The following is a 26579-nucleotide window of genomic DNA, read 5'->3' on the forward strand; positions in this document are numbered from 1 at the left end:
TTTTGTTGTTGAAAAATATGATGGTTATAGTTTAACATATTCTTGAAACAGCTTTCTCTCTCTCTCTCTCTCTCTCTCTCTCTCTCTCTCTCCCCCGACTCTTTCAAATACAGGATAGAGATAAGAAGGAAGTCCTGCTTTGAGAACAGAATCTCTCTCAGGACGGTTGGTGGGAGAAAGGAGGGTCGGGGCAGGGCTGCAGGAACAACATGATCAAAGGCACTGAAGTGTGACCTAGTGCCAGGAAGGATTGAGAACTACTCAAAGTTTGTTGTTATTGGAGCATAATACTTAAAGTCAGATTTGTCAAGAGATGAGGAAGGAGAGGTTGTAGGAGTCAGCTGTGCTGAGATTCAGGCTTATGCCTTATTTATTCTTCTAAAAGTGCCACATTTAAGGAGGTGGGTGTATGTAGACAATTTGTAATGGGCAGATTGGGGCTGGTGAGATGGCTCAGTGGTCTAAAGCACCTACTTAGAACAAGCTAAGCTAAGCAAAACACAGGGACCGCGGTTCAATCCCCCAGCACCACATGCCAGCCAGCCCCGCCCCCTGGTGGGCTGAGCTGGCCACACACACAAAATGAATGAATAAATAAATAAATAATTCTTAAAAAAATACATTTATAATGGGCAGATTCTCCATGGTGCTTCTAAAAATGGAATTTATACATACGACCTGTAATCCATCCCTTTCTGTTGTCTTTTCTCTTAAGAAAATGGTAAAAGCATTAGTTAAGGTAATATCTAATTGATAATTAGAGTTCTCATTGAGAGTTTAAAGGACAGAAATGTTAAGTATTAATTTTCAAAGTATCACTGTGACTTCTGAGGTGAGGGAATCCGAAGGGAATGTGGCCGGGTGGAGTCAGCCCATGAGAGCCCTCCAGAGGACAGCTACAGATTCTGATTTGGAAACTTTCAGTGCCCTCCTAAGGAATTTTACACAATAAAAGGCCAAATGCCTCTATTTGTGGATTCATTTTGTACATACATACTTCATTATTTATATGTAAATTTTCATCAGGATTTGGCTTGTACTTACTGGCATTGCAGCCAAATTTTGGCTTCATTTTTCTATCCCTTGCTTTGATGTTTTAATACATCATTCTTAGTTTACATAATGTCTGATCTTAAATTTATAACTATACTTAATTGTGGAAAACTTTGTATCTAGTATAAATTTTAAAATAAGATTTATGCTAGGTCTTAGTGTTGCTTAGTTGCTTTTCACTCTGGCTTTTGGTGGTTTCTCTTCTCTTCCTTGGAAATTAAGCAACAGAGCACATGTCTTGAAGCTCTTAATTGTAACGCTTAAAATTCCCAGGGAAGAATGGGAATTTTAAGCGTTACAATTAAGAGTTTAGAGGTGAAAGAAAAAAGCAGTGAAACTTACAGGCACTATAATTAATCTGAAAATGGAATGCAGGTGAGAGATTTTCAAGACGCCTGGGGAGGCAAAGAACAAAGGAGATTGCCTCAGCATATTTCCAGCCCCGTGTAGGGCAGAATGCACCTTTATTGCCAGCCTGTGCTTATCAAATGGCTTTATAATTATTGCTCATGTGTTTGCCTGTAAAAATGTTACTTTTGCCTCTGCAAATGTATAGACTCCTTGGTACTTATATTCCTCTTGTGAGGGAATTCCTTTGACATTTCTAGCTACAAAACAGCCTCCTTGGAGTTGCACTTCTCAGGTGAACTGGCCACGAAAATGTGTGAACCAGGCCCAACTGCTCACTCCCGGCTCTATCACTCCTTCCAGATAAGGCCCTCTCTAGATTCTACTTGGGCTGCCAAGACCTCCATTTCTTGGAAAGCTTTATCTTTTCTAGTGTTTAATAAAGGTTTTATGAGACTATATCAGTGTGTTAGGCAGTGTCTGCGTCACTGGATACTGCACCCCACCCATTCACCTGAAAAGAGGAGAGGTTTAATTGGGCTCAGTGTTTCAGGAGATTCTGTCCCTGACTGGTTGGCTCTCAGGCAGGAGCATCAGGGCAGAAGCACGTGGCAGAGCAGAGATGCTTAGTAGCTGAGAAGCAGAGCAGGGGAACAGTGCCAGAGAGCGATGGGCTAGGGCCAGATGTAGTACCCAGGATTGTCTCCACAACCCATTCAGACATACCTATTAGTGTGTGTTACTGATCTACTGTTTCTTAATTCAGTGCAGGTGACAAATCATGACTAACAGTCACAGTCAGACATACAAGTCAGGACGCAGACCATATGACTGTATCACAGTGTATTTCCTCACAGTAAGCATACCCAGGTAAGCTGTCTTCTGACAAGGAAATAGGACCCCTGACAAGGGTACCATATGTTCCCATTTAGTCACTGTTAGGCTCCTCAGATGTCACTACTATCCTTTTTCACTGTAGGCCAAGTTTTTGTTTCCATTTAACATTGAGAGTTAGTGCCCATGTATCTGAATGACTCCAGGACATCTGGCTGAATATAAGTGCTGGGCATTCTTAGAGGATGTTACAGGTTCACTTACATGACCCCTGAAAAGATAGGTTGAAGTGCTAATGCCCTGTACCTAAGAATGTGACCTTATTTAGAAATAGGTTCATGCCAGATGTAATTATATGAATTAATGTGGTCATGCTGGGCTGGGCTGGGCGGGGCCGGGCCTCTTATCTAATGTGACTGTGTTTACTTGAGGACAGACATAAGGAGAGCATCATTTAAAGACAGGGCTGGACATATGCACCGACAAGCCACAGAATGCGTGAGATGTCCAGTAGACTACTCATGATAGGTTCCGGCCCAAGTATAAATTGCTGAATTATTATGGTGATCGTAGCTGAAGTACCAGAACAACAGCTTATCTTCCCAATGACCACTTCGTCCTTCTTCCCCTCCTCAGTGCTGGATACCGGCACACAAAGGAGACCCCAGTCAGCTCCTTAGGTGTCACTAAACCAGAGCCTCAGACTCCACCCCTAGCAAAAGGCCACAAGATCTCAGCTTTCCTTTGTCGCAGGTCAGAGGATCTTGTATCTCCCCTGGATTCTCTCCAGTGTCCTCCGAGATAATAAAGTCCCCTTCTTTCTTTTACTTCTGCTTCTGTGCTGTGCTGCAGAAAAACCTAACAACCCAAAGAATGGAAGACAAAATCTCCTCTACACTTTTCAGAAGGCGATGGTCCTGCAGACTCCATGAATTTACACTTTTAGATTAAATATCCTAACCTTTCCTCTCAGACCCGGACTCGGGCCATAGCCCTGTTGCAGTTTCCCCCAGTTTGTTTCATCTAGAATTGTTTTTGATAGAAAAAACAAAACTCAACTCACTGTTTTTTTTTTTTTTTTGCAGTAATGATCACTTGTTAAACTCATTGTTTTTAAAATGCAGTCCCACATTTTCAAGTAATGTGGCATGTTGTAAATAAAGACTCCAGTCCATTGCACTTAATCATAGCAAATCTCAGTTCAGATTTGTGAAAGTAAAGGAGTCCACAGACCAGAGCAGCCCAGCAATTAGATTTTCCTGGTAACAAGGAAAGCTCTTTAGATTGCAGGATGTGCTTTCTTTTACACAAGGCTAGTTCAAGACCCAGTATAAACTCATTTGTTTTTCATTTGGAGCTGACTTTCTGATCTTAGGCTCCAGACATTGCTGAACTCTGTGTTCTCTCTTTGGGAGTCAGAGCTCTTTTTTTAAAAAATTTTTAATTTAATTTAATTCATTTATTTTTATTTATTTTTTGGTGGTGCCAAGGATGGCACTCAGGACCTTGTGCTTTTCAGGTCAGTGCTTATTCCACTGAGCTGTCTCCCCAGTCCCTCAGAGCTCTTTTAAAAGCTTTTAGTGTAGATGGTCCTTTACTCTCTGAGGTCAGACGCTCACCGTGACTGCAAGGTGGATGTACACTCTCAACTTCTTCTTTTAGTGGTAAAGTCCACATTTACTGCTCCCACTAAATAAGGGGAAATCTTCAGAACATTTACAAAAACCCAAAACAGAGAACTTTCAAACATTTAAGTGATGTTAGTTTTCATAAATGATTTTTTTGCTATTCCTTATTCTCTTTTTAGGCCTCTTTCAACTTCTAGTTCCGGGTGTTTGTACTTGAGAAATAATTTGATGTTTGGGGAGGGAACTTTAGGTTAATCATATTTTCTGTATAACATAATTAATATACTATAAAAGTGATAAACTAGGGAGCTTTCACCCTACAATGAAGAGGTCCAGAGGAGGGCACATGAGTTTAATTTGTGTTTGTGTGTTTAAATGTGTGGGTACAGGGCCTTAGCCCTGCTGTGTCTGTTTTCTCTCAGCTCAGTTCTTGCATTGTGAGATTCCATGGCATAGGATAGATGGCTGGTAAATGTCTATGATGGAGTGGATGGATAGATGGACAGGTGGCGGACGGATACACGTTCCAACCTTTTGAGATTGTCTCATTTTTATACCAAATAATGCTAAAGGTATAGGAATTCTCTGGGTGAGTCTTCATGTATTTGTAGTCTTAACTTTAGTTCATACTTGATGATAATCCTTGTTTCAATGTCCTGGAGCAAAATATGTACAGATCATTATTTGTAGTTATAGCACTTAATAGGTCTAACCACCTCAAGATCAAAGACTGGTTATTTTATTGTTTTAACTGTCCATATAATAGATGCTTCACAATCTTTTGATAATAAAAACACTGTGGTAAATAGGATCTCAAGTCCACATCTTGTACAGCAATTAACCACTAACAAGAATATATGCAGTGTATTATTTGTTGAAACTGTACTTCCGATTTGATTTGAAACTGTCTCATTGCTATTTGTTTATCAATAAAATTTTGGAAAAAAAATAAAAATAAAAACACTGTGACTTTTCTCTACTGTTTTCCTTGGATTATCTTCTGGCAAGAATACAGGATAAAGATTCCATGGGAGCCTTTGGTGTTATGTGCTTCAGCAGGCTGGTTCTTCTTCCCATTTCCTTTGAGCAGTGAGTTCAGTTGCTACACACACTTTCTCTCCAGTGAGTTTTGTTTGAGCAGGATTATACATTTACATGAACTAGAATTTTTTATCATTTTTGAATTTGTTATTTTCCCTTTTCATAGATTCATAGTATTTTAAATGTCTGAATATGTTTATAAGAGTTGAATTACCAAAGGTTTCTGTTTTAGATCCACCCCCCAAGAAAGAAAAACCCAGCTTAAAATTTCAATCTTAAAGTATTTCTGGCAATTTTAGGGATTTTTTTTGTGGGTTAGCCAGCTGTTTTTACCAGATTGGCAAAGGAGATTTGGTTCTATAAAATAACAAGTTAGATAAGCACTTCTCTAAAAGTCTAAATGACTACTCTAAGAGATGGATATATTTATTTTATGGAGTATTCTACAGCACTTAAGAATGAACCAGTTCTTTGTGTATTGTACTTAAAGCCAGAAGTATTGAGTGGAAAACACAAATTTCAGAGTACTATGTGTTTGCTACATTAGTGTTAAAATATTGCTTGAAACATCATATGCTACATGATGTTTATACATATATGTGTTTGTATGTATATATAGACAACAAGTGGACTGGCTGTCTATCAAACTTATGTTAGTATTTGTCTATGGAAGAAGAGGGAGAGGATGGGAACATAAATCTGTGAGGTTTTTTTTTTCCCCTACATTTCTTTTAAAAATTAAAAATATTTTTTTGGAAAAGAAGACAAGGTGGTTAAAAAAAAACAAAAAACAAAACAAACTAGAAACCATACAGAATTTCACTAAACAAAGTTTGTTTGTTTTGTATTTAGTACAGGGTGTTCAGGGTCTCACTACATAGATCGGACTCGTGATCCTCCTGTGTTCAGCCTCCCAAGTACTGAGTTAACAAGCACAGTCATCTCAGCGCGCCCCGGGTGGGGGTGGGGATGGGGGTGCAGGTGGGGGTGGGGATGGGGTGCAGGTGGGGGTGGGGGTGGGTGGCGCAGCACACCGGGGATTGAACCGGGGATTGAACCGTAGCAGCTGCGCTCTGCCTAAAGCAGGCGCTTTACTCCGCAGAGCTATCAGGCTGGCCCTTAGATGTGTTTTTTAAAAAAATCCAAGAAGATTTGTTTAATGATTTCTTGGCCATTTCATATATTAACTTTAAGACATTTGTGAACATTATTACATTAAAAAAATCCATATAATTATCCCTAATTAAGTAGATTTTAATTAATAATGTACATTTATTATGACTTTGGAAATGAGGCTCAAACTATTTAATATGCAGAATCTTTCACGGTATCATTTTGTGAGAAAGGAAAGTTAACCGACTGAATATTGAGCATGAGGAGAGCTCTGCGGTGACCTAGTTCTTAGGACGTTATAACTGCTTTCAGGCCCGGAATAGACCCAGTAGCGAACGCCTGGGCGGCCGGCAGAGCTGGGTCTGCCGCTGAAGCCTCAGTTCTCCGTAGGGAGGAGGAGGATGTTAGCGGCCCTCTTAGTGCTGTTCCGAGGATTATACGAAGTCATGCATGGAGTGGCTGGAATGAAATAGGTATGCAACGAAGATTAGCTGTTCTTATTTTCTTTACCACCCTACGAACAGCTTGTTTGGTCCAGGATATCATTTTCACTCTCACCTCAGAACTGCTGCAAGGGCTGTTTACTTTCTTTGAAATGTTCTTCTCTCCTGCCCTGTTTGATTTGGTTCACTCTTTCTCATCTTTCTCTACTTTTGTCAGCGCCAGCAGTTCCTAATTATGCCACAACTGTAATTTGATTATTGCTTGTGGGGTGACTTGGGAATTTCTGCCTCTTCCTGGGTTATAAACTTTTTTCCCCCTTCACTGTGGTAGCCTTGGGGCCTGCAGCAGTGTCTGGAGTCAAGTAGACATTAGGCAACTCTTTGTGGAATAAATCAACAGAGTTACCCTAGAAGGTGAAAACGCTGTTCAGATTTTTGGAATTAATAATAAATGACTGAATTTGAGGCCACAAAGTTCCAACACTTTGGGAGGCTGAGGCAGGAGGATCACAAATTTAAGTCCTGTCTGCACAACTTAATGATTTAGTGAGAGCCTGTGTCAAAATTAAAAAAGTCTGGAAATGTAGTCTGGTGCAAAAGCGCTGTGTTCACTTTCCAGTGCAGGGAAAATAAAATGTATTTCACCTTAACGATTAACCTGATGATATTAGGAAATCTAAGATTACATGATTTTATAAAATATGTGTATTGGGCTGTTGATATAGCTCAGTGGCACAGCACCTGCCTGGCAAGCTCAAGATTCTGAGTTCAGTTCCCTAAATAAATAAATAAATAAATAAATAAATAAAATGTATACCATATGTATTTATTACAATAAATTGTAAGACATCTCAAATTCAGGCATCTGTATTTAACTTGATTTTAGGAGATCATTTAATACATAATGGTATAAATATTGTTGCACATTTTCATTTGTTGTAAAAAGCAGGATAGTTTTTTAAAAAATGTTGAGAAATAACAATGAGACAGTTTCAAAACAGGTTAGTAGGACAGTTACAATAATTAATGCATAGCATATTGTTGCCTTTGTAGTAGTTATTCATAATACAACTTGCAGACATGATATCTTATCCAAACACTATTAGTTCAAAACTTTCTTCTCATTGAACTAAGAGAAAGTAGCTGTACATCTATCCTATTTTGTATATACAGATATACATTTTTTTTTTACTACAAAATGGTCTTTCATTTATATCTCCCTTTTTTGTTTACTTTTGTCAGATATTGGTATTCCATGCCATTCAAATATTGTAGGTGCATGAATTTAGCAAAGTAATCCAATACAGTCCAGTAGTCCATAATAGTAGTGGGTTATCTGCAGGGCTGGCAATGTCAGAAGTTGTTGACTTGAGACTTTTACAGCTCAGCGTACTAATATGGCTTTAGTTTTTATACCTTGTGTTTATACTTTTCTGCTGGATGGTTAAGACCAAGATAAAGCAAGACCTATATAACAATCAAATACCCTTAGGATTTACCCTGAAACCCTGTACCACAGTTTTGTAGATCCTTTGTCAGTGTCAGTCATGTGGATGAGTCACAGCCATTGCTTGACCAGTTTGAAAAGCAGAATAGTTTTCAACATTGAAGTCTTAAGTTTGATATATGATCATTTGGTTGTTGACCTCAATCTGTTTCTTTTATCTGGCATGGAAGGTTAAATATGACATAGTTTCTTAAATATGAGAAGCCCATAATAGTTTAATGAGCAAAATAAGAGACAGTGGTGGACTGTGTGGAGACGAGAAGGGACACTGAGAAGGAGGTGTACAGGAGGGTGAAGATAAGATGGTCAGTACTGACTACTTCCCCAGATGAGTGTAATTATGTACCACAGGCATACACAGAAAATAGCAAGAGAGCTAAGGAAGAAGCAGGACGTGACACTTCAAAAAGGCCAGAATAATGTAGGCTTACTGAGAATACACTGACAGGATGACTTGAAAGGAGGCTTTTGGAAATAAAATGAGATATTGTTTGTAATTCATAAGCAAAGGCAAACAGTAAATCCTTTGGAATGGGGAGTTTTAGAGTCAAGGTAAGGCAAGGAGCTGGTTTCTTTTTGTGTGTGTGTGTGTTGCTGGGGATTTAAGCTAGGGCCTCATGTATCTATGCCAGTCAGGCCCTTGACCACCAGCTGCTTCTAACCCAGCTGGTTCTGCTTTACTTGTAGGATTTCTTACTCTGGTAGAGAAACGTGAGAATGCTTGCAGTTTTCAGTATTCATACATTCAACTATCAACATATTTCTCCGGGAAAGTTATCACATAGAATTGTGAACTGATGGAAAATCAAGATTTACTAGATACCTTGAGCACAGCAAAGGCTGACCGAGCTCGAAATGGGTGCTTTCAAAGCACTGAAGGAATTCTTGTGATCCAGATGGTGGTAGGGAAGTGAAATGCCAGGTTTAAGAAAACAATGCAAAGCCCTATACTAACAAAAATTACAATTGCTGACTTTGGGAAACTTTCCCCATCCTTTTTATGGACACATAGTTCTATGATGGCAATAACTGGGAAAATTAACATTACACCATATTTGTTTAGCTTTTGTTTTTATATCCTGTTTCTGTTATATGTAGGATACTGAAATCATAAATTCATGAATTCATTATTTGTTTTTATTTATGTTCCAGGCTTTGAATAAGAGCAGCATATGTTTAATTTTTTTTTTTTTTTTTTTTTTTTTTTTTAGTTTTGATATTTATTGTTTTAACGCTTAACTCTCAAAAGACTAGATAGGAAGTACAGTTTAATTCTTTTCTTTGGTTAATATTTGTAGTCTTCTTCATTGATTGTTATTAAATAATTTATCTTCAACCTTGTACAAGTCACTTAGTCTAATGCTTTGAGTGGGTGCTGGAGAGATAGCTCAGCAGTCTAAGCCCCACCTTGCAAGTGCAGGAGCCTTGGTTTGAACCCTGGTACTGCATGCTGTGCAGGCCCTTTGAAATCCATGTCTGTGAAATGGTAACACCGGGATGAGGTAGATGGCTGCTGTGTGCCAGGTTTCAGTCCTCACAATGTGTATCTTATTTTCTCTTTGTTCCCCTATTTTTCACATCCTTTGCTCATCTTGTATATTTGTTTTTGTGTGAAATATGCTCCAACTACAAAATATATGTAGAAATGGAGGGGGAGAGATGCTGGATTCTAAAGTATAAGATGCCTATGCGCTTCATAGCCAAAATCAAGCTGTGGATGCAAAAGGGGAAAGTCTAGCAAGCAGGGCGCAGGCCTTGACTCTGAGTGTGCGGACTCGCCACAGGGCATGCATTCCTACAGACAGCGCAGGCTGGTCCTAGTTCAGTGATCGTTATAACACATCAAGTTTTTGCTATATAATATCCAAAAACCAATTTTCAGAAAACTTTACAATCACTGAGCTGGGGATATAGCTCAGCAGCACGGTGTCTTCCCGGCAAGCATAAGGTTATCAGTTCAATTCCATCAATGACAGCTTCTATCTCACAGATGTAAAGTACAAGCAGATGTATCAGATTACACAAGCCTTCTCTAGATCTGAAGTAGCTGTCACACATTATTGTAATTATAACAACAGGGCTGGGGAGATAGCTCAGCAGCTTACGCGCCTGCCTGGGAAGCACAAGGTCCTCAGTTTGATCCCAACTGTTATACTCTTCCTCTCTTCCTGTGGATTTTCATTTCTATATGTTCATGTACGAAAAGGGGTCTGAAATTTCTGAAGTAGTTGCAATTGTAATAAAGAAACAAGTCCATCTGACAATAGAAGTAATCAGATCACAAATAATCTCTCAGGTTAAAAAAGGTAGGATAACAGTGATGAAAAATTGTTCAGCACATAGTTACTAGTGGTTTCAGCCCATGTTTAGCTGGATCCAAGGCAGAGCAGCACATAGCGGAAAGCAACCTTTCATGGTGGCAGCAAAGAGCAAGAGCACCAAGAGCAGCATTTTTAAAATGAAAGTAAAACATACCTTCTTTGGAATTATATAAAATGATGAATTAGGTTATCTTAGGGGCACTCTCAAGTACCAAGACACCATACTTTTTGGGTCTTGGAATGTGTGGCCTCTCAAAACCCTGTTAATAACTCCTTCATTTGTCTGTTAATCATCTGCTCTAGGTCAAGGCTGCAAAAGAGTCTTTCTAAAATTCTGTGCAAAACCATACTTTGAGAAATGTTGGTTTAAATAACGTTCTAGAGTTGTTGTTCAACCTACCTGCATGGACCTAGCTGCGTGAGTAGTGCCCAGGAGCTTGCTGAGAATACGGGCAGTCGGGCCCTGCTCTAGACCTGTGAATAGCATGTGGTCCTAACAAGATGCTCAGGTGATGCCAGTGGACAGTGAAGTTTGTGAAATGCTTCTATGCAAAGCTCCATCAAGTGTGACTTAGAAACAAGTGTCTTTAGTGATGAGTGACCCACTATCCAACAGTAATCCAGTGATTTTCTTTAGGCAGCATAAATATTACCATAGCAAGTTCTTGTTAGTACTCAGGTCAAAACTGTGTCCTTGAAATTTGCATTCCCTGGCCTTGACTTACCCACTGGAGAGCCTTCAGGACCAACCTAATTCCTCTTCTTTATAAAGGTCCTTAAACCAGAGGCAAGAAAGGCCATCTTGTGCCATTTAAGCTTCTCTAGGTATATATATATATATATATATATATATATATATATATATATATATATATATATATATATATATATATATATATACTTCCTTCCTTCCTTCCTTTCTGGTCTTTTTGAGACAGTCTTACTATGCTGTTCAGGCTGGCCTTGAGTTCACTTTGTAGCCCAGGCTGGTCTCAAACTCTTTTTGATCCTCCTGCCTCAGCATCCTGAGTGCTGGGATTGCAGGCATGCACCACTACACCCTGTTTATATTCACTTCAATAAAAATAGCCCCTATAATACAGAATATAGCAACTGATTTTGTTTTTTCTCTAATGCCTTTCAATATCACACATCTAACACAGAGAAATATTCAATTTAATATTTTCTTTTGTTTTTCTCAGTGGAATCAATTTTTGCATGGTACTATATGATCTTCATGGTAACCAAACATAATCGTTTTCTTGTTTTGGATATTAGAGTTCATAAATGCCTTCTGAAATAAAATATTTGCCATCTTTTTATATGTAAAAAAATATTTGTGGCCTAATATTGTTTATGTATTGGCACTGGGAATTTGAACTCAGGACCTTACACTTGCCAGGCAGGCGCTATGTCACTGAGCTGAATCCCCAGCCAGAATGTCATCTACTGTCAGAAGAGAGAGCATGTGGCTTTTGCTGGTTACATTTTCTGTCAGAGTGAGTCTTTTGTGAGAAAAGTTATAGTAGGAACAGACTGAGAATATTTTTTAACTTCCCCTCCCCCCAGGAAGTGGCCTATAGTACATTCAAACACTTGTTATTCTTCTTACTAGTTTATCTACATTTTTTTTCTGTTCAATTTCTACTAGATAGTTTTATTCTTCTCAACCTCCTTTCCATGCTCCTCTGTCTGTCCCTTTTCGCTTTCTCTTAGATTTCTGAGAGCAGTAGGTCCTTCTCTCACCTCTGCATTTAACAACAAAGCTGTGTGTGGTATGTGGAGAGAAGCAAAAAAATAAGACAAATGGTTCTTTCATTACAAGGTGGTTTTGAATTAATTGAGCTGGATATGTTATTTTTTTCAAGGTGACTGAACTGGATCCTTTGGCAAGCCAGTCATGTGTGACCGTAATGTAATATGTGCTATAGGTTTGACTATTGAGTTTTTGTTTTGTTTTGGTTTTGGTAATTTCATTATCCTGTTATGGGATCATAAGTGAGTGTATTAAAATATTTTTTCGTTAATATTTTTGATGTCTTTAAATTATTTTTGAAGGGCTGGGGAGATGGCTCAGTGGAATAAGTGCTTCCCTGGCAAGCACAAGGACCTGAGTTCAATCCCTGGTTCTGCCCCCCCCCCAAAAAAAAACCCTAAATTATTTTTGAGTGGCTTGACCATTCTTATAAATATACTATCTCTGTGTTTTGTTTCAGCGTTTGCAAGTGAAGGACCAGCACAGCCCTGGTCCTGGACTGTCTGGCAGAGGACCGCGCAGTTCAGCAGTCGTCCTGCCAGGCCTTCAAGGCTGGTCTCTCCTGTCCACATTCTTCACTGTCAGGAACAGAGGGACTTGGGAAATCAATTCCTACAAGTGCAGGTAAACAAAGGCAGCTCTGTTGCCTCAGAGTTTTACATGTATGCTTGAGATGTACTTAGCTTTTTTGTCCCTTGCAGCTCATCACTATGTGCAGCAGCCTGGTGTGCTTTTCCCTAATTGGTTTTATGGGTAGTCCGAAGGCCTGTGAAACTGTTAGTATAACACTACTCAGTTCTTCTTAAGCATATCCCAAAGTCAAGCTATAGAAGTTTTTAATATTATTTTTATTCTTAATCAGAATCAGCTTTCTTTTGAACTGTTCTAGGTCAATACAGAAGCAAAGAGTAATAATGCTCTGCAATTAAAACTAGGACATGACAGATACTGTAAAAATTCTGTATAACAAGCTGTATAACTAACTCTGGGCAAAAGCATTGCTCTCTCTGGGCCTTGTTTTCTCAAGAGAAATAATTCCAGTTCTCACTGTCTTTAAGTGCAACGAGAATATTTGTGATGGTTTCAAAGCCTTTCCTAACACAGTCCTTGGCCACTGGCTTTTCAGAACTCTTGACCACAGAGAGTTGAGCTGCAGACAGGGCTAGATCCTCAGATGTCCTGCTGCCAACAGCCTGTTAATTTAATGGAAACTGAGCTACAGTAATTTTGATGTGTGGGGCTACTTTTCTTGTCTGTCGTTTCATTTTCTGGCATGGAGAAGAGAGTGAATTTCTGTCGTGGCAGCTCTGGGAGGCGTAAGGATGAGGAGCGTGGGTTCTGGTGTGTGTGTGCGGGGTTAGGAACCAGCTCTGCTGCTTACTGTGTGCGGGCATTAACTTCTCGGTGCTTTAATATCTTTGTATAAGGATGCCAGTAGCACCTTTTTAAAGGTAGTTTTAAGGATTAAAAGAACTTTACATCTAAAACATTTGGAATATTTTGTCTCATAAGTGTTCAATAACATTTTATTGTCAGGTTGTTATGGTCTGTGTGCAGTTGTCTTCCCTAAAGCCTCCTCCAGTCCTGGGGCAGCTTCTGGAGTGTTTGATTATTGTGTGAGTGGATGCTGTACCTGCCCTGGGGCAGGTAATTTGCATTACAGTGTGAGGTGGGAAAGAGGCTGGCTAGCTGCCTGAGATGCTGCCCCTCCTTTTTTGCTCTCTTCTCTTTGCTGCTGTGCTCTGTCCTGTGCCAATCTGCCTTGGAGCCAGCTGAGTATGGACTTAAATCTCCAGTAACTGTGAGCTAAATAAACCTTTCCTTCCTTCATTGTGGGTGTTGGATATTTGTCCCTGCAAGGAGAGAAGAGTAACTGAGACACATGTGTTACAGTGTTTATTCTTCTGCCTCCATTCTCTAGCCTGGGGCTGAGAAATACTCTAAACTAGCTCCTCTTCTTATTAAACATTGCTGACTCACACAGGATTTGCTTCTAAGCTTATAGCACAGTAATTGAATCTTTCTCAATATTATAATAAATGTTAAATATAAGATGAATCCTGTTATCCAATTCAGATTGACTTTAATAGGAAATAATTGGTTTTATGTCTTGCTTTAAGACATAAAAATATGACATAAGACATAAAATTGAAATACTGATTATAAATCTGGGATTTATTATTTGTTTGTTTTTTCTGCCTCTTAAAATGTATTTTTATGAAAAAGCACTAAAAGGTGTGGTTTCTATAGCTGGAAATAGTCTTAAGAGTTTTGTCAAAGAATTGCTGCTATTTTGAATGTCTTTCATTTTCTGTTCAGATGATTAAACCTTCTTGTCACAGATACTTTGAAATGTCAAAGTTAATATGTAGAAAAATAGCTACTACAGTAATGGGAACTTAATTTTTGATGCTGTTATACAACGATGCAAGTTTTTAAGAGCTTTATCAGGATGTTTCTAAGCTAATTTTTCAATGAAGACTTGGTGTGGGGGCAGTTAAACCTTCAATAGTCTTAAAAGAAAAATTAAAACTTTTTTTTTTTTTTTGTATTTTAGGGAAGGGTCTACAGGGTGTTCAGGGTCTCATTACTGGATTGAATTTGTAGTGATACACCTGTTTACAACCTCCCAAAAGCTGAGATTAGAGGTGCATGCCATGCCCAGTCTCAATTGCCATCTCAGTGTGGTGTGGGGGTGGGGCCAGCATAGCAGGTCCAGGGATCGAACCCCTGGCCCCTGCACCTGCTATTTGACCAGCCTGAAAAATTAAACATTAAAAGAGTATGCCACATACTTAAATGCTTTATATTTACTACTTTCTATACCTCTATTAGGTAGTGTCATCGTTTTCCAGAGGAAACCAAGATATATAGAGGTTAAGAGAACTCGCAGGGACATATAATTAATTAGAGGAAGAGCTGAGACTCAAAACTGAGGAAATCTGATTGCCACACTGGCAATCCTAAACATCTAAAGAATGAATTGCATGAAGGAGGAGGAGGAAAAGGACAAGGAGGAGAAGGAAAACAAGAAGGAGGGGAAGGGGCAGGAGAGTCAAGGGAGGGAAAGAACTGTAAGTAGAAGCACCAAATTATAGAACTTTTAAAATGCAAGGCTTAGTGATTTTATAACTATTTGGCAGACAAGGGAATTTGGAGATTTTCTTGTGTGCTGGGCGACAACAGATCTGTGCTTTGAGGATTTTATGCCAGGTCTAGCACCTTGGCTGATTTCAAGGGAAGTTTGAGCTTGTTCCAGGTAACTAAGTGAGAAGTAACGCGAATGTAGACTTTTTAATGCTTGAGAGCACCCACTGCCTGCGAGGTGGGCAGAGGAGGAGGAAGCCTAGAACCTGGGCAGGGAAGTTCTGTGAGTCCATGGCAAGTGTGGGACTACCAAAAAGGATGTGGTTGAGGAATAGGTCGCCGCAGAGATCAGAGAGGATTAGAACAAAATAAAGGTGAAGTAGTTTAGCGATATGAAGTCACTCCTTTATTGTCTTGTTCATTTACTCATCAAATAAGTAAGGACAGTGGTATCTTGCATACAGACTTCATTTGTTTTGTGATTTGGGGACGATGTCTGCATTGATGTTCTTTGTGGGCAAACGTCTGTGGTCATGTCAGTCACCTGATGTGGATGGAAGCCACATTTTAAACCAAATTGTTTGCCGACAGAAGCATTAGTGAACTGAGGTTTTACTGTACTCATGCTGAGACACAAATTGTGTGGAGGGAACCCACAAAAAATGCTGCCTTGTTCTGTCAGTCCCATTACTTAATGGCAAGATCATCTTTGAAAAGTTTTAAAAATTTTTACAATCTTGGCTGCCTGTTCTGTGTTACATAGTACAGAAAACCTCACTGTGTCTGAGTCCTCTCCGCTCTTACAGTCTTTCTAGCTCTACAGTCTGTAATTCATAGATCCAAATTGTAAACAGCAATAATTGGAAATATTATAACTATTTGGCCAGTTTGGCATTTTTAGGCGACTCAGCACAAGATGCAGAATCAAGTAAATGTCCTGTAGGTACACTGTGAAGAGAGAAGTCCCATGTGTTTCGTCTCAAAAATACCAGTGGTGCATAGTGATATGGTGGCAGAGGGAGAGATGAAACCGAAATTATTATAGGAAGGACAGTGTGCAGGGAACTTCCAGTGACACCAAAAAAGTCCCTAGAATTTTCTTAGGAAAATTTCTCTGAAAGTAATTTATTTTCAGAAACTGGCTGTTTTCTTCACAAAAAATTCTTTTAAATGGAAAATTTAAAAGGTCAAGCTTTAAAGACTTAAAATATACAGCATGGAACTTAGAATAAACACCCCCCCCAAAAAAAAAAAAAAGAAAAGAAAAAGAAAAACCTGTATTTTCTGTGAAACCCCAGTCCTCTCTGTGGGCTCCATTTCTCTTTCCTAACCTTCTCCAGCAGCATTTCTCAAATGTACAGATCAACCTGGGAATCTTGTTCAAATGCAGGTCTTGATGCAGTAGGGCAGAGAGTGGTTCTGGGGTGCTTTGTATCTGTCACCTTTCCAGATGCTAGTGCTGTTGGCCCATGGACTACACTTGGAGGACAAGGATCTAAAATATTCTGCTTTATTTCTTACAACAGATAATTATTTTAAATTAGTATACAGTGGTACCAGAGTTCATGAATTTGGAGTGAGCTGATCGCAAATCAAATTGAACATGAACAGAATCATATTTTTGTCCTGAGGTCAACATTGACTCTAACCATTGAATATGATTCAATTCTGATCCAATTCCGTTTGTGAGCAGAATCGTGGGAAGCACTGAGTTCATGAACTGAGGTTGTGTTCTAATTTGGCTCTTTCAACAGACTGTGAACCCTATTCTTCATATTTTAGAGTGCATTTTAATTACATACGTGTATAACCCATTATTGATATTCATAGATTGAGAGTCTTAATTTGGTAAGCTGTATTATTTAGTGCTATCAATAATTTGAATAGATATAGACAGGGCTTTTTAAATTTTAACTGAGAGATTGAAAAATAATTGTATTTCAGAAATAATCACCAAAATATAAAATAAGGTTTCATATAAAGTGAAACATATATTTGCTTTGTGACCCATGAAAACGTATTTTCATCTAAAGAATTGTACTTGAATGTTTAGTGCAGTTTTATTTACTCTAACCAAAAACTGGGAAGAAGTCAAATGCCTGCTTTCTAGTGAATTGTACAGTGTAACTGCAAAAATTACAGTGTATCTGCAAAATGGAATGCCACTTCCTAGTAAAAAAATGAACTTCTTGTGTAAACTACAATATGAACTTTTCCAAAAGCATTATACCTACTGAAAGAAGTTGCAGAGAAGATACATACTGTGTGATTATACTTATATAAATTTTTAGCAGAAGCAAACTGTATGATAGTTTGCTTCTATCATACAATTTGCTAGGGTGCAGGGAGTAGCTACAGGGAGCTTATTATAAAGCAGTAAAGGAACTCTTTTGGGTTAAAGGAAATGTTTCATATTACGATTTTGGTGATTTTCACATGATTGTATACACTCTCCAAAATTTATCAAATTATACTCTTGAAGGAAGTGAATTTTACTGCATAAACAATTTATCTCAATGAAGTGAATTTTAAAACTAAGGCATAGTTATTAACGTACTCATTATGATACTAGTATAAGGAAATAGAGTAAATTTCCACTCAAAGAGAAGAAGTAGGAGAGTTTTCTCCCTCTGAGAAAACTTGAATAAACATGAGGAGCATAAGTTCCTTTGAAAGCTTCCTTATTTGCAATGAGGCTGAATCTAAAGTAAGAAATCTTGAAAACAGGAACTCTAGTTCATTTATTTTTAGCAGGCAGTATAGTTGCTCATAGCTGAAGGACTTTTGTGTATCCAGCTGTGCTATGAAAAAAACAGAAATCTGCTGAAATGTAATTTCTGACCTTTTTATATTCTTTGCAGTGAGCACACCCATTTTCAGGGGGAAGATTTGGTCATCTTTATTGGCAGTGAAAGCTCAGATTCCATTAGATGAATAAATCTGTCCACATACGCTCAGAATGCAATGTGGTGAAAGTGCTGGCTTTTTTGACAGATTGAGAGAGAAGGGTGTGTGTGGCTGTGTATCATTGCATTCACTAAAGAATTGGGGTAGCCAAAGAAAAGAAAGTTAATTATGCATGTTCCCTTTCTGCCATGCTGAAAGCAAACAGCTGTGTGTACTTAGCGAGCAGTCAGATTTATACAGCCGGTCCAATTGGTTGCAACTTCTTCAATCTATTCTTTGGATGAAGGCATAAATCAAATTATAATTTTCTATTAATTTATTAAATGATGTCAGAAGTTTCTGTCTTAATTTTTATAACATGTAATAACTAAGTTCAGATATAAATTAAGCTTTTTTGGATATAGCTATATGTCATTTAATTTTTCATATGCTACTTTTTTCTTCCTTTTAAATTATGAACTATTGAGAATTTTCAGATCCTTGTAGCAGAAAATTTTATCTGCCAAATGTCTGCTTCCCTAATGTTTATCTCTTTCATTGTGAGCTGAATAGTTTTACATATTTTAGTGTTCCTAATAAGTGTATTTTAGTAAATGTATATATTTAGCAAGTGTCACTGTTTGTCTGTTTCGGTGCTGTGGATTGAACCCGTGACCTCTTGTATGCAAAGCTCTACCTATGATTTATAGCCAAGCTCCCCTGTTTTATTTTTAAAAGGTATTATTAAGTGAATTTAAAGGTATTATTAAGTTAAATTCATACTGTTGTAGTAAAAAATGCATTAATTATAGTTTTCCATAATGTGCAATTTTAAAATGTGGGCTTTGAAATTAGATCTCAGTTTGGACTCTGCCCACTGGTTTGGGTGTTAATCATCTCTAGCATGGTTTAATTATTGATTTAATTATTATGGACAAAAGGGCGTAGTACTGTGCTGGCATTTACTAAGTGCCTGAGGAAATGTGCTATTATTTACGTGCTCATTGCTGGTAGGGCATGGAGGCCCTTGTTATAGAAGAGGCTTCTTCCCCACATTTGGGCCATCCAGTGAGTGATAAGCACTATACTTTAAAAAGAAAGTGTGAGGGGCCAGGGAGACAGCTCAGTGGAATAAGCGCTTCCCTGGCAAGTGCAAGGGCCTGAGTTCAATCCCCAGATCTGCAAAAAAAAAAAGGAAAGAAAAAGAAAAGTGTGAGATGAGGCCTGAGGCCTCTTCATCTGTCCCAGTGGGATCTTGCACTTCTGCAATAGAGCTTGGGCAATGTGGACATGGCGAGGTCTTGAGGGTTAGGCTTTGAAGATCTTTGGGGCTGGACCAAAAGCAAGACATCAGTGCATAGCTAAAGCTAGAGGGCTTTTGTTCTGTGTTTGTTGATGTGTGTCTGTGACTACAAAGAGCAGTCACAAACTGAACACTGTAACTGTGAAGAGGAAGGCGGGCAGGATGTACAATCGCCTGGCCACATTCAGTCTGAGTGTGTCTTACTGTGAGCTGGGGTCAGGAGAAACCTAAATGGATGAAGGTCTCTCACATGACTGCTTGGGTTACTTTGTAAGGAGGGAAAGGAGAATTATGAACGTGGGCATTGGTGAAGGGGGAGAAATGTAGGCGTCCACAGGGCTGTGGGGAGTTAGACTGCACGCTCTGCTCTAATTTATACAAAAGTGCTGTTTATTTGGTATTATGACTAAGCAGTAGCACCCGGGCTATGACAGAAGACCAGTAGAGACAGTAAGTCCTGTGTCACTGAGGACATAGGAAGCATAAGAAAGGTTTGGCAAAGAGAGGATGGGGACTTGGTTAGGATCCTAGTTACCAAAAATTGGAACTTTGGCTGGCGAGCTGCTGAGGTGGCTGAGGGAAGGCAGACATGAGAAAGCTGTGCTACACTTTCTCAGCAGTAGAACGTACTTGCAGTGAATGAGGTGGCCAAGGTCAGCATGGGATCCTTAGGAGCCAAACTGCTGAGCTGCTAGTCCATAGCTCTCTGGGTTCGCTTTCGTTGGACCAGGAGCAATCCCAGAGCTTGCGGGGCTGAATCTGCAGAAAGGCACTAGGGAAAACCTGTACCAGACCAAGATGAACCGGGATGGAGAATCCAGGAAGGAGGGTTTAGCATCTGAAAAATAAAATGCCAAAGCTCTTTCTTCCATGGTGTTGTATATTAGTTGTGAAAATCTCAGGGTTTTTGTGCATGGTGACTGGAGCAGTGTATTCAGAATTGTTGCTGGGCATTCTTTTAAAAGCTAGTTAGGAAAACAAATACCCTTTGGTTTGAGAAAGCATTTGGAGAGCCTCAAAATAAAAATCTGGCCATTTTCAAGCATCAGTCCACAGTGTTTTGTTTTTATACACAATGCTGGCGTTGCCTGGGAGGATCAGGCAATCTAGGAAGGACTGGGGTGGGAGCAACAGGGTTTTATTTCAGGAGAATTTGTATTAAAAATACTACCACTTTCTCTCCATTTTCCCAATTGACATTGGATGGATACTGTTTGAAGAGTGAGTGAAATTGACAAATTAGAGAAATGTTCTGTAATGCGTAGTCTGCTATCACAAGAATGGGCCTGTGCTTATTTGTGGAAACATAACTCAATTTGTAACTCAGTTTATCTACCTCCGGAGCATACTCCTTGGGCAATCTGCGATTCTACAGAGCAGAGTTATGGGTGACATTTTGGTGTTTTTCATTTACTAATATGTAAAAAAAGCACAAAAAGTAAGAATACTCTTTTTTCCTTCAAAAAGTAAAATGACTGCATAGAACAACTGGAACATTTAGGAAGCTGTGTTTTCTACTGACTGGGAAAGGCAGTACGATATGGGGACTCAGATCTGGTAGACGTGGATTGGAATGCTTCTTCTGTTATTTATCAGCTCAGGAAAGTTATTTTTACGTTCAGTTCTCCAGTTTCTTCATGTCTACAGTGTGTCAGAACTTCACTACTTCCAACGCAGGGTGGTTATCGGGATGCTATGAGAGCTGGCTTTTATCGTAAGCTTTGGTTTATGGTAACCATTCATATGTTTCAGTAATTCAAGTCAGCCATTATTTATTGGCCATTTTTGGTAGAAAAAAACAAAAAACGTTAATACAAAGCAAATTTGTCCTAGAACCTGTAACTACATTCAGCAACCATCTACTTAGTGTCTTTGTGTGTCAGGTACTGTGGGAAGCACTAGAGAAGAAAGGATAGCGAAGACAAGCAGGGCCTGTTCTTAAGATACTTGTGGTATTATCGGATTACCTCCTGAAACATGTTCAGGGCCCTGTCTTTCAGAAAATACATTTTTTTTTCCTTTTACAGTTTTGTAATATATTCTACAGCACTGATTCTCAAACTTTTATTGGCAAAAGAATTAAAATTGGGAGATGCTTACAATATCTGAAGAATGTGGGGTTTTTGTTTTTTTGACGCCAAGTGTCCCTATGTAATTTAGATACAGTTTTGGCTGGTCCTGTGTAGCCCAAGCTGACTTCAAATGTTGAGCAGTCCTCCTGCCTCTGCCTGCCAAGTGCTGTGATTACAGGTCTGTGCCACTAGACCAGAAAATCTTAGATTAGCTATCTTTTGGGTACCAACTCGTATCTTTTAAGATAATAAGATGACACCATATTAAAACCCTAAGAAATGATCATGCTTTAAGTCTATCTCTGTCTCCCATAAACTGTGTGACCAGAAGCAGTGACAGAAAACATTAGTTTCCTTGTTCATCAGGACTAGTATCTGTGGGGGCCTGCCCATTAGCTCAGGTGTTTAAGTGCCTGCTGAAACAAAGCAGTTAGGCTCAGGATGCTGTGGTTCGGTCCCCTCATCCTAAAGCCAAACCAGACCTGACCTGAAGGCATCCTGAGCAGCGCCCCCCCCCAAAAAAAAAAGACTAGTATCTGCACACTCATTTGACATGCTTATTGTGGGTTTTACAGCAGTTATTGTGTGTAATGCTGGACATCCAAGTTCACTGTGATCTTTAAGGTCTACACAAATAGAGTATATTTTTATTCTTAAAGAGGAAAAAACACAGTTGCTATGATTGAGCTTAATTTAGCATTTTTTTTGTTGTTGTTATTTTTGTTTTTGCGGAACCGGGGATTGAACTCAGGCCCTTGTGCTTGCCAGAGGAGCGCTTATTCTACTGAGCCATCTCCCCAGCCCCTGAGCTTAATTTAGCACATATAGGTAAATCATACTCTGGGTTACAGACCAGAGTTTGAGAAGAAATGAATATTGGACTTCTGCCAGTGGTCATGTCCACTGTCCTGTGTGCACACTTTAGAGGAATAGCTGCCTTTTTTTTTTTTTTTTTTAAATAAACTTTGTAAAGAATGTTGCAGAGTCCCTGGTTTGCAGAGCATCTGGAGCCAAAAGGCTAACATCTGTTGTGTCAGTATCAGTGTTGTAAAGTCTGTGTGTTTTGGAAATTGAAGCTGTATTTCTAAAACCGTGTTCCCTGTGTTAAATCAAACTGGCTTTCCTTTGAATGCTTTTGCTCAAAGCAAAGTGGTCATTTAATAGAATTGTAAGTAGTGAATTCAGGTATTTGGGGAAGGCTTCTCCTGTGAGCACACAGAGCTACACATGTTGATCAAAGGCTATTCTGGCTGGCCCTGCTCTGCTTTGCAACAGGAATATCAAAGCTTTGATTGTGGCTAGAGAGGCGCAGCTTCCTAAATATTTCTCTGTTGTTGTAGGCAGTCATTTTGTTTTTTGAAGGAATAATGTTCTCACATACTTTTTTGCTTTCTTTACGTATTAATAAATGAAAATCAACAAAATGTCACCCATAACTCTGTTCTATAAGATCGCAGATTGCCCAAGGAGTATGTTTTGGAGGTAGAGAAACAAATTGAGTTACAAATAACTGACCTCTTTCAGTAGGGCTTTCCACACTTAGGTGCAAATAAAGATCTTAGCCTTTTACATGATTTTGTCTGAGATGAAGATATATGTCTAAAAAATTAGCTGGCAATGGTAACTTGCATCCTTGTTTGATATTTGCATAAATTATGTTATTCTTAGTGGAAACTTAAATGTTCATTTTGAGTGCTTCAGCAAGCTGTCCGGGGACTGTTTTGGCCAATTGCAAATTGCTTTCCATGACAGCGTAGTTACCCAGTAATGCACAGGGTGTGCGCTCAGTTGTAAGCATGTGAGGGCACTTAGGCTTGAAGAAAGAGAATTGATGGACCTAAGCACTCTCCCCCCAAGCCTCATGCAGGTTTGGGCTGTGAATCAGGCCTTCTGAGTACCAACCAGTGCTGACTCTCGGTGGGAATTACAAGTACTAAAGTGGCAGTATGCGCAGACTAAGGCTTTCTCATTTAACTTGCTTGTTTATGTGTTTTCTCTTAACATAGCCTTCATTCCTAACTGATTTACTGTAGTGACATCTGGGAGTGGGACTACTCAGGGCAGCTGCTGACAGTGAGAGCAGAGAGACCAGAAGGTCACTGCAGTGTAGGCTGCCTAGCACATGGCTCCAAGAAGCACCGCACAGTCGTGCTGTTTGCTAAGATGACCCTAGATGATCAAGAAAAGCTTTAATTTTGTTTAGTTTATTCCACTTCAGAAGGTATGGGTGTGGCCTAAGTTTTCTCTTTGAATTTATTTGCCATTAAAAGGAAGGCAATATTAGATTATCTGACAGTGTGTCTAGCCAGACTTGTATGTTTATTTGTTATAGTTCATACATACTTAATTCACTTTGAAGCTCTATCAGTGTGATAATCTTCCCCTTTCTTTGGACTTCCCTCCTTGTGTTGCAGGTGGGCTAGCCATGAGAGGCTACCTTGTGGCCATATTCCTCAGTGCTGTCTTCCTCTATTACGTGCTGCACTGTATATTATGGGGAACAAATGTTTATTGGTAAGTTTCGTTTTCACTACTTAACCATAATCCCCACTCTATTCTTTCGTATATACAGAAATGATATTAGAAGGACCTATATAAAAAAACAAAACCTTGAAACACTGTAACATTTGAAATCTGTTCTAGTTTTCTGTTATAAATTGGAGTCCTCACATTCCAGCATCCTATAGATTGTATCACCAACAAATTATTTGTTTTTAATCTCTGGCGGTTTTGGGAATTGAACCCGAAGCTTCATGCATGCTGGGCAAGTGGTCTCCTGAGTTATATATATCCCCCCACCAGAACTTTTATTTATTTTTGGTGCAGCGTCTTGTTAAGTTACACAAGCTGGCCCCAAATTTAGTATCCTCTATACTCAGTCTTCGGAGTAGCTGGGATTATAGGCTTGCATCACCTGCACGAGCCACAGGCATACCCAGCTGTATCTCTGAACAGTTTAAAAACTGGTAAGTGACCCTGGTCTTTATTTGCTACTCAGTGAAGTAGTAATGCTGAACGTCATTGGGACATAACAGTCTTTATTTCCATACCGTAAGTCCCTGACTTACGAACACTCGAGTTGTACACCTTGACAGATATGAATGGCTCCGGCACTGTAAACATTTCTAGATGTGAACAAACTGCAGAAGCAGCTCACAGGTCTGCCGTGCACCGTCCGTGCAGTGTGCGTACCGTGCGCTGTGGCATACTGCAGCGCAGTGATCGGTCAGGGCCCCGGATGTCTGGAGGCGGGAGGAAAAGTAGTGGTGATGTGAGGGACCGCTGGGAAGCACAAAGCAGCGCACTATCCATTTTTGTTAAAGGTATGAAGCTTAGGACTGAATCTGACTTGTGAACATTCTCGCAGAAAGCACTCCTTTGTAAGTCAGGGACTTGCTGTATTAGTTTGTCTCCCTGAGTTAATAGAATCATTCTTGGACTCAGTGGTGTTGAACTTTTAGAGCCTAACGTGCATGGATAAGAGAATGTTGGTAAAAATACACATACAACAGAGTAGTTTCCTAAGTTTAACAGATCTGGTGATTGATATATGCCTTGTTAAAAATAGCTCTGATTTAGAATACCACTGGTAAAACTTGGAAGAGGCACAGATAATTTTACTGTAGAGAAATCCTCTATAAATAATTTTTTGAAAGCTTCCTTCACATTTTCAGTCCTTTGGCTAGGAATAGGTTTGATGACCTTTAAAGGCTAAGGGGATGGCAACATAAAATTAAATCAAAGTAAATCACATGACAGCTGTCTTACAAAAAGGTCAGTATTCTATGTCAGTTGCAGTAGCAGATCTTAGATTATGTTTCTGGCTTACACAGATAAAAAAAAAATGTATTCTTCTGTATTTAATTTTATCATTAAAGTTTATAATGCTTTTCATGGAAGAAAACTAAATTGGTACCACGAAAAAAAAAAATACCATGGAGCTGGCGAGATAGCTTAGCGGACTAAGCACCTGTTTAGTCAATAGAGGGACCGGGGCTTGATCCCCAGTATCATACACTGTGCCTGCCCTGTCCCCTATTGCGCTGAGCCAGCCACGGAGACTGGGCGTGGTGGTGTACACCTGTAATCCCAGCACTGGAGAGGCTGAAAACAGGAGGATTACTACAAGTCCAAGCTGCATAGTGAGACCCTGTACCAACTGCATAAAACAAACTAATACCAAGTGAATGGTTAGGTTTGAGTCTAAAGTTTGACGATTCGGACCTAAATATTGTGCTAGGGAACTTTGAAGTCTGATTACACATCCAGTGAGTATTAGAAGTATTGTCTCACAGGGATCTGTCCCTCCATTTAGCGGTGGGAGACAGACACAAAAACAAAAAGTTTACTAGATTGCTGTGTTATTATGTAGCTCCTACTGTTTGTCACAGGAGAAGTGATTTTTAAAAATTTTTTTGTTGTCATTAAGCAAATCATTTAATCAATCCCTTGATAACTCATGGCCATCATTAAAAATGCCAATGATTACTCTGAGCATTAAAACAACAATGATATTTGAGAACTACAGAAACATGGGGCCATTTTGTCTTTCTTCAACTAAATGAACCTGGAATTTAGTTCTTTTGTCTGATGTGTATACTTTTTTTTTTTTTTAAAGCTGATTAATAGGACAGTTTCAATAATTAATACCTTGTACATTGTTATCTTCTTAGTGGTTATCTGTAGTACAAGAAGCAGACAGGATATCCTGTCCAATACAAATCTTTCTTATTGAATTTAGTGAAAGTAGCTGTATATCTATCCTAACTATTCTGTATATAGAAATACAAAATGGTCCTTCTTTGTATCCCCTTTTTTGTTTAGTCCTGTCCGAAATGAGTATTCCATTGGCATCTAAATACTGTAGGTGTGTGAATTCAGCCAAACAATCCAACACAGTCCAGCAGTCCACAATAATAGTGGGTTTTCCGCAGAAGTTGTTGACTTGAGCCTTTTACAGCTCAGCATATTAATATGACTTGACTTTATATACCTCGTTTTTATACTTTTCTGCTGGATGGTTAAGACCAAGATAAAGCAAAACCTTTATAACAAGAAATGTAACTTTGTATCTGATAAGGTCAGTCAAGTACCCTCAGGATTTATCCTGTAACCCTGTACCACACTTTGTAGATCCCTTGTTGGTGTCAGCCACGTAGATGAGTCATGGCCATTGCTTGACCAATT

General features: G+C 39.1%; 1 protein-coding gene across 2 annotated transcripts in view; it reads left to right on the forward strand.

The window, feature by feature from the left end:
- Positions 1–26579, forward strand: part of St3gal6 (ST3 beta-galactoside alpha-2,3-sialyltransferase 6) — a 68668-nt gene that overhangs the window by 11044 nt on the left and 31045 nt on the right. Inside the window, exons 1-2 of one of the 2 annotated variants that reach the window (XM_023721303.1) lie at positions 12559–12668; positions 23807–23906. In XM_023721303.1, coding sequence (XP_023577071.1) covers positions 23818–23906 — 89 coding nt within the window. In that variant the 5' untranslated portion in view covers positions 12559–12668; positions 23807–23817. Of the gene's footprint in view, positions 1–12504; positions 12669–23806; positions 23907–26579 lie in introns of those variants that run through there. The other variant, XM_023721304.1, reaches the window with a different exon arrangement.

The sequence above is a fragment of the Octodon degus genome, unplaced genomic scaffold (assembly GCF_000260255.1).
Source record: "Octodon degus isolate 3935 unplaced genomic scaffold, OctDeg1.0 scaffold00081, whole genome shotgun sequence".
NCBI lineage: Eukaryota > Metazoa > Chordata > Mammalia > Rodentia > Octodontidae > Octodon > Octodon degus.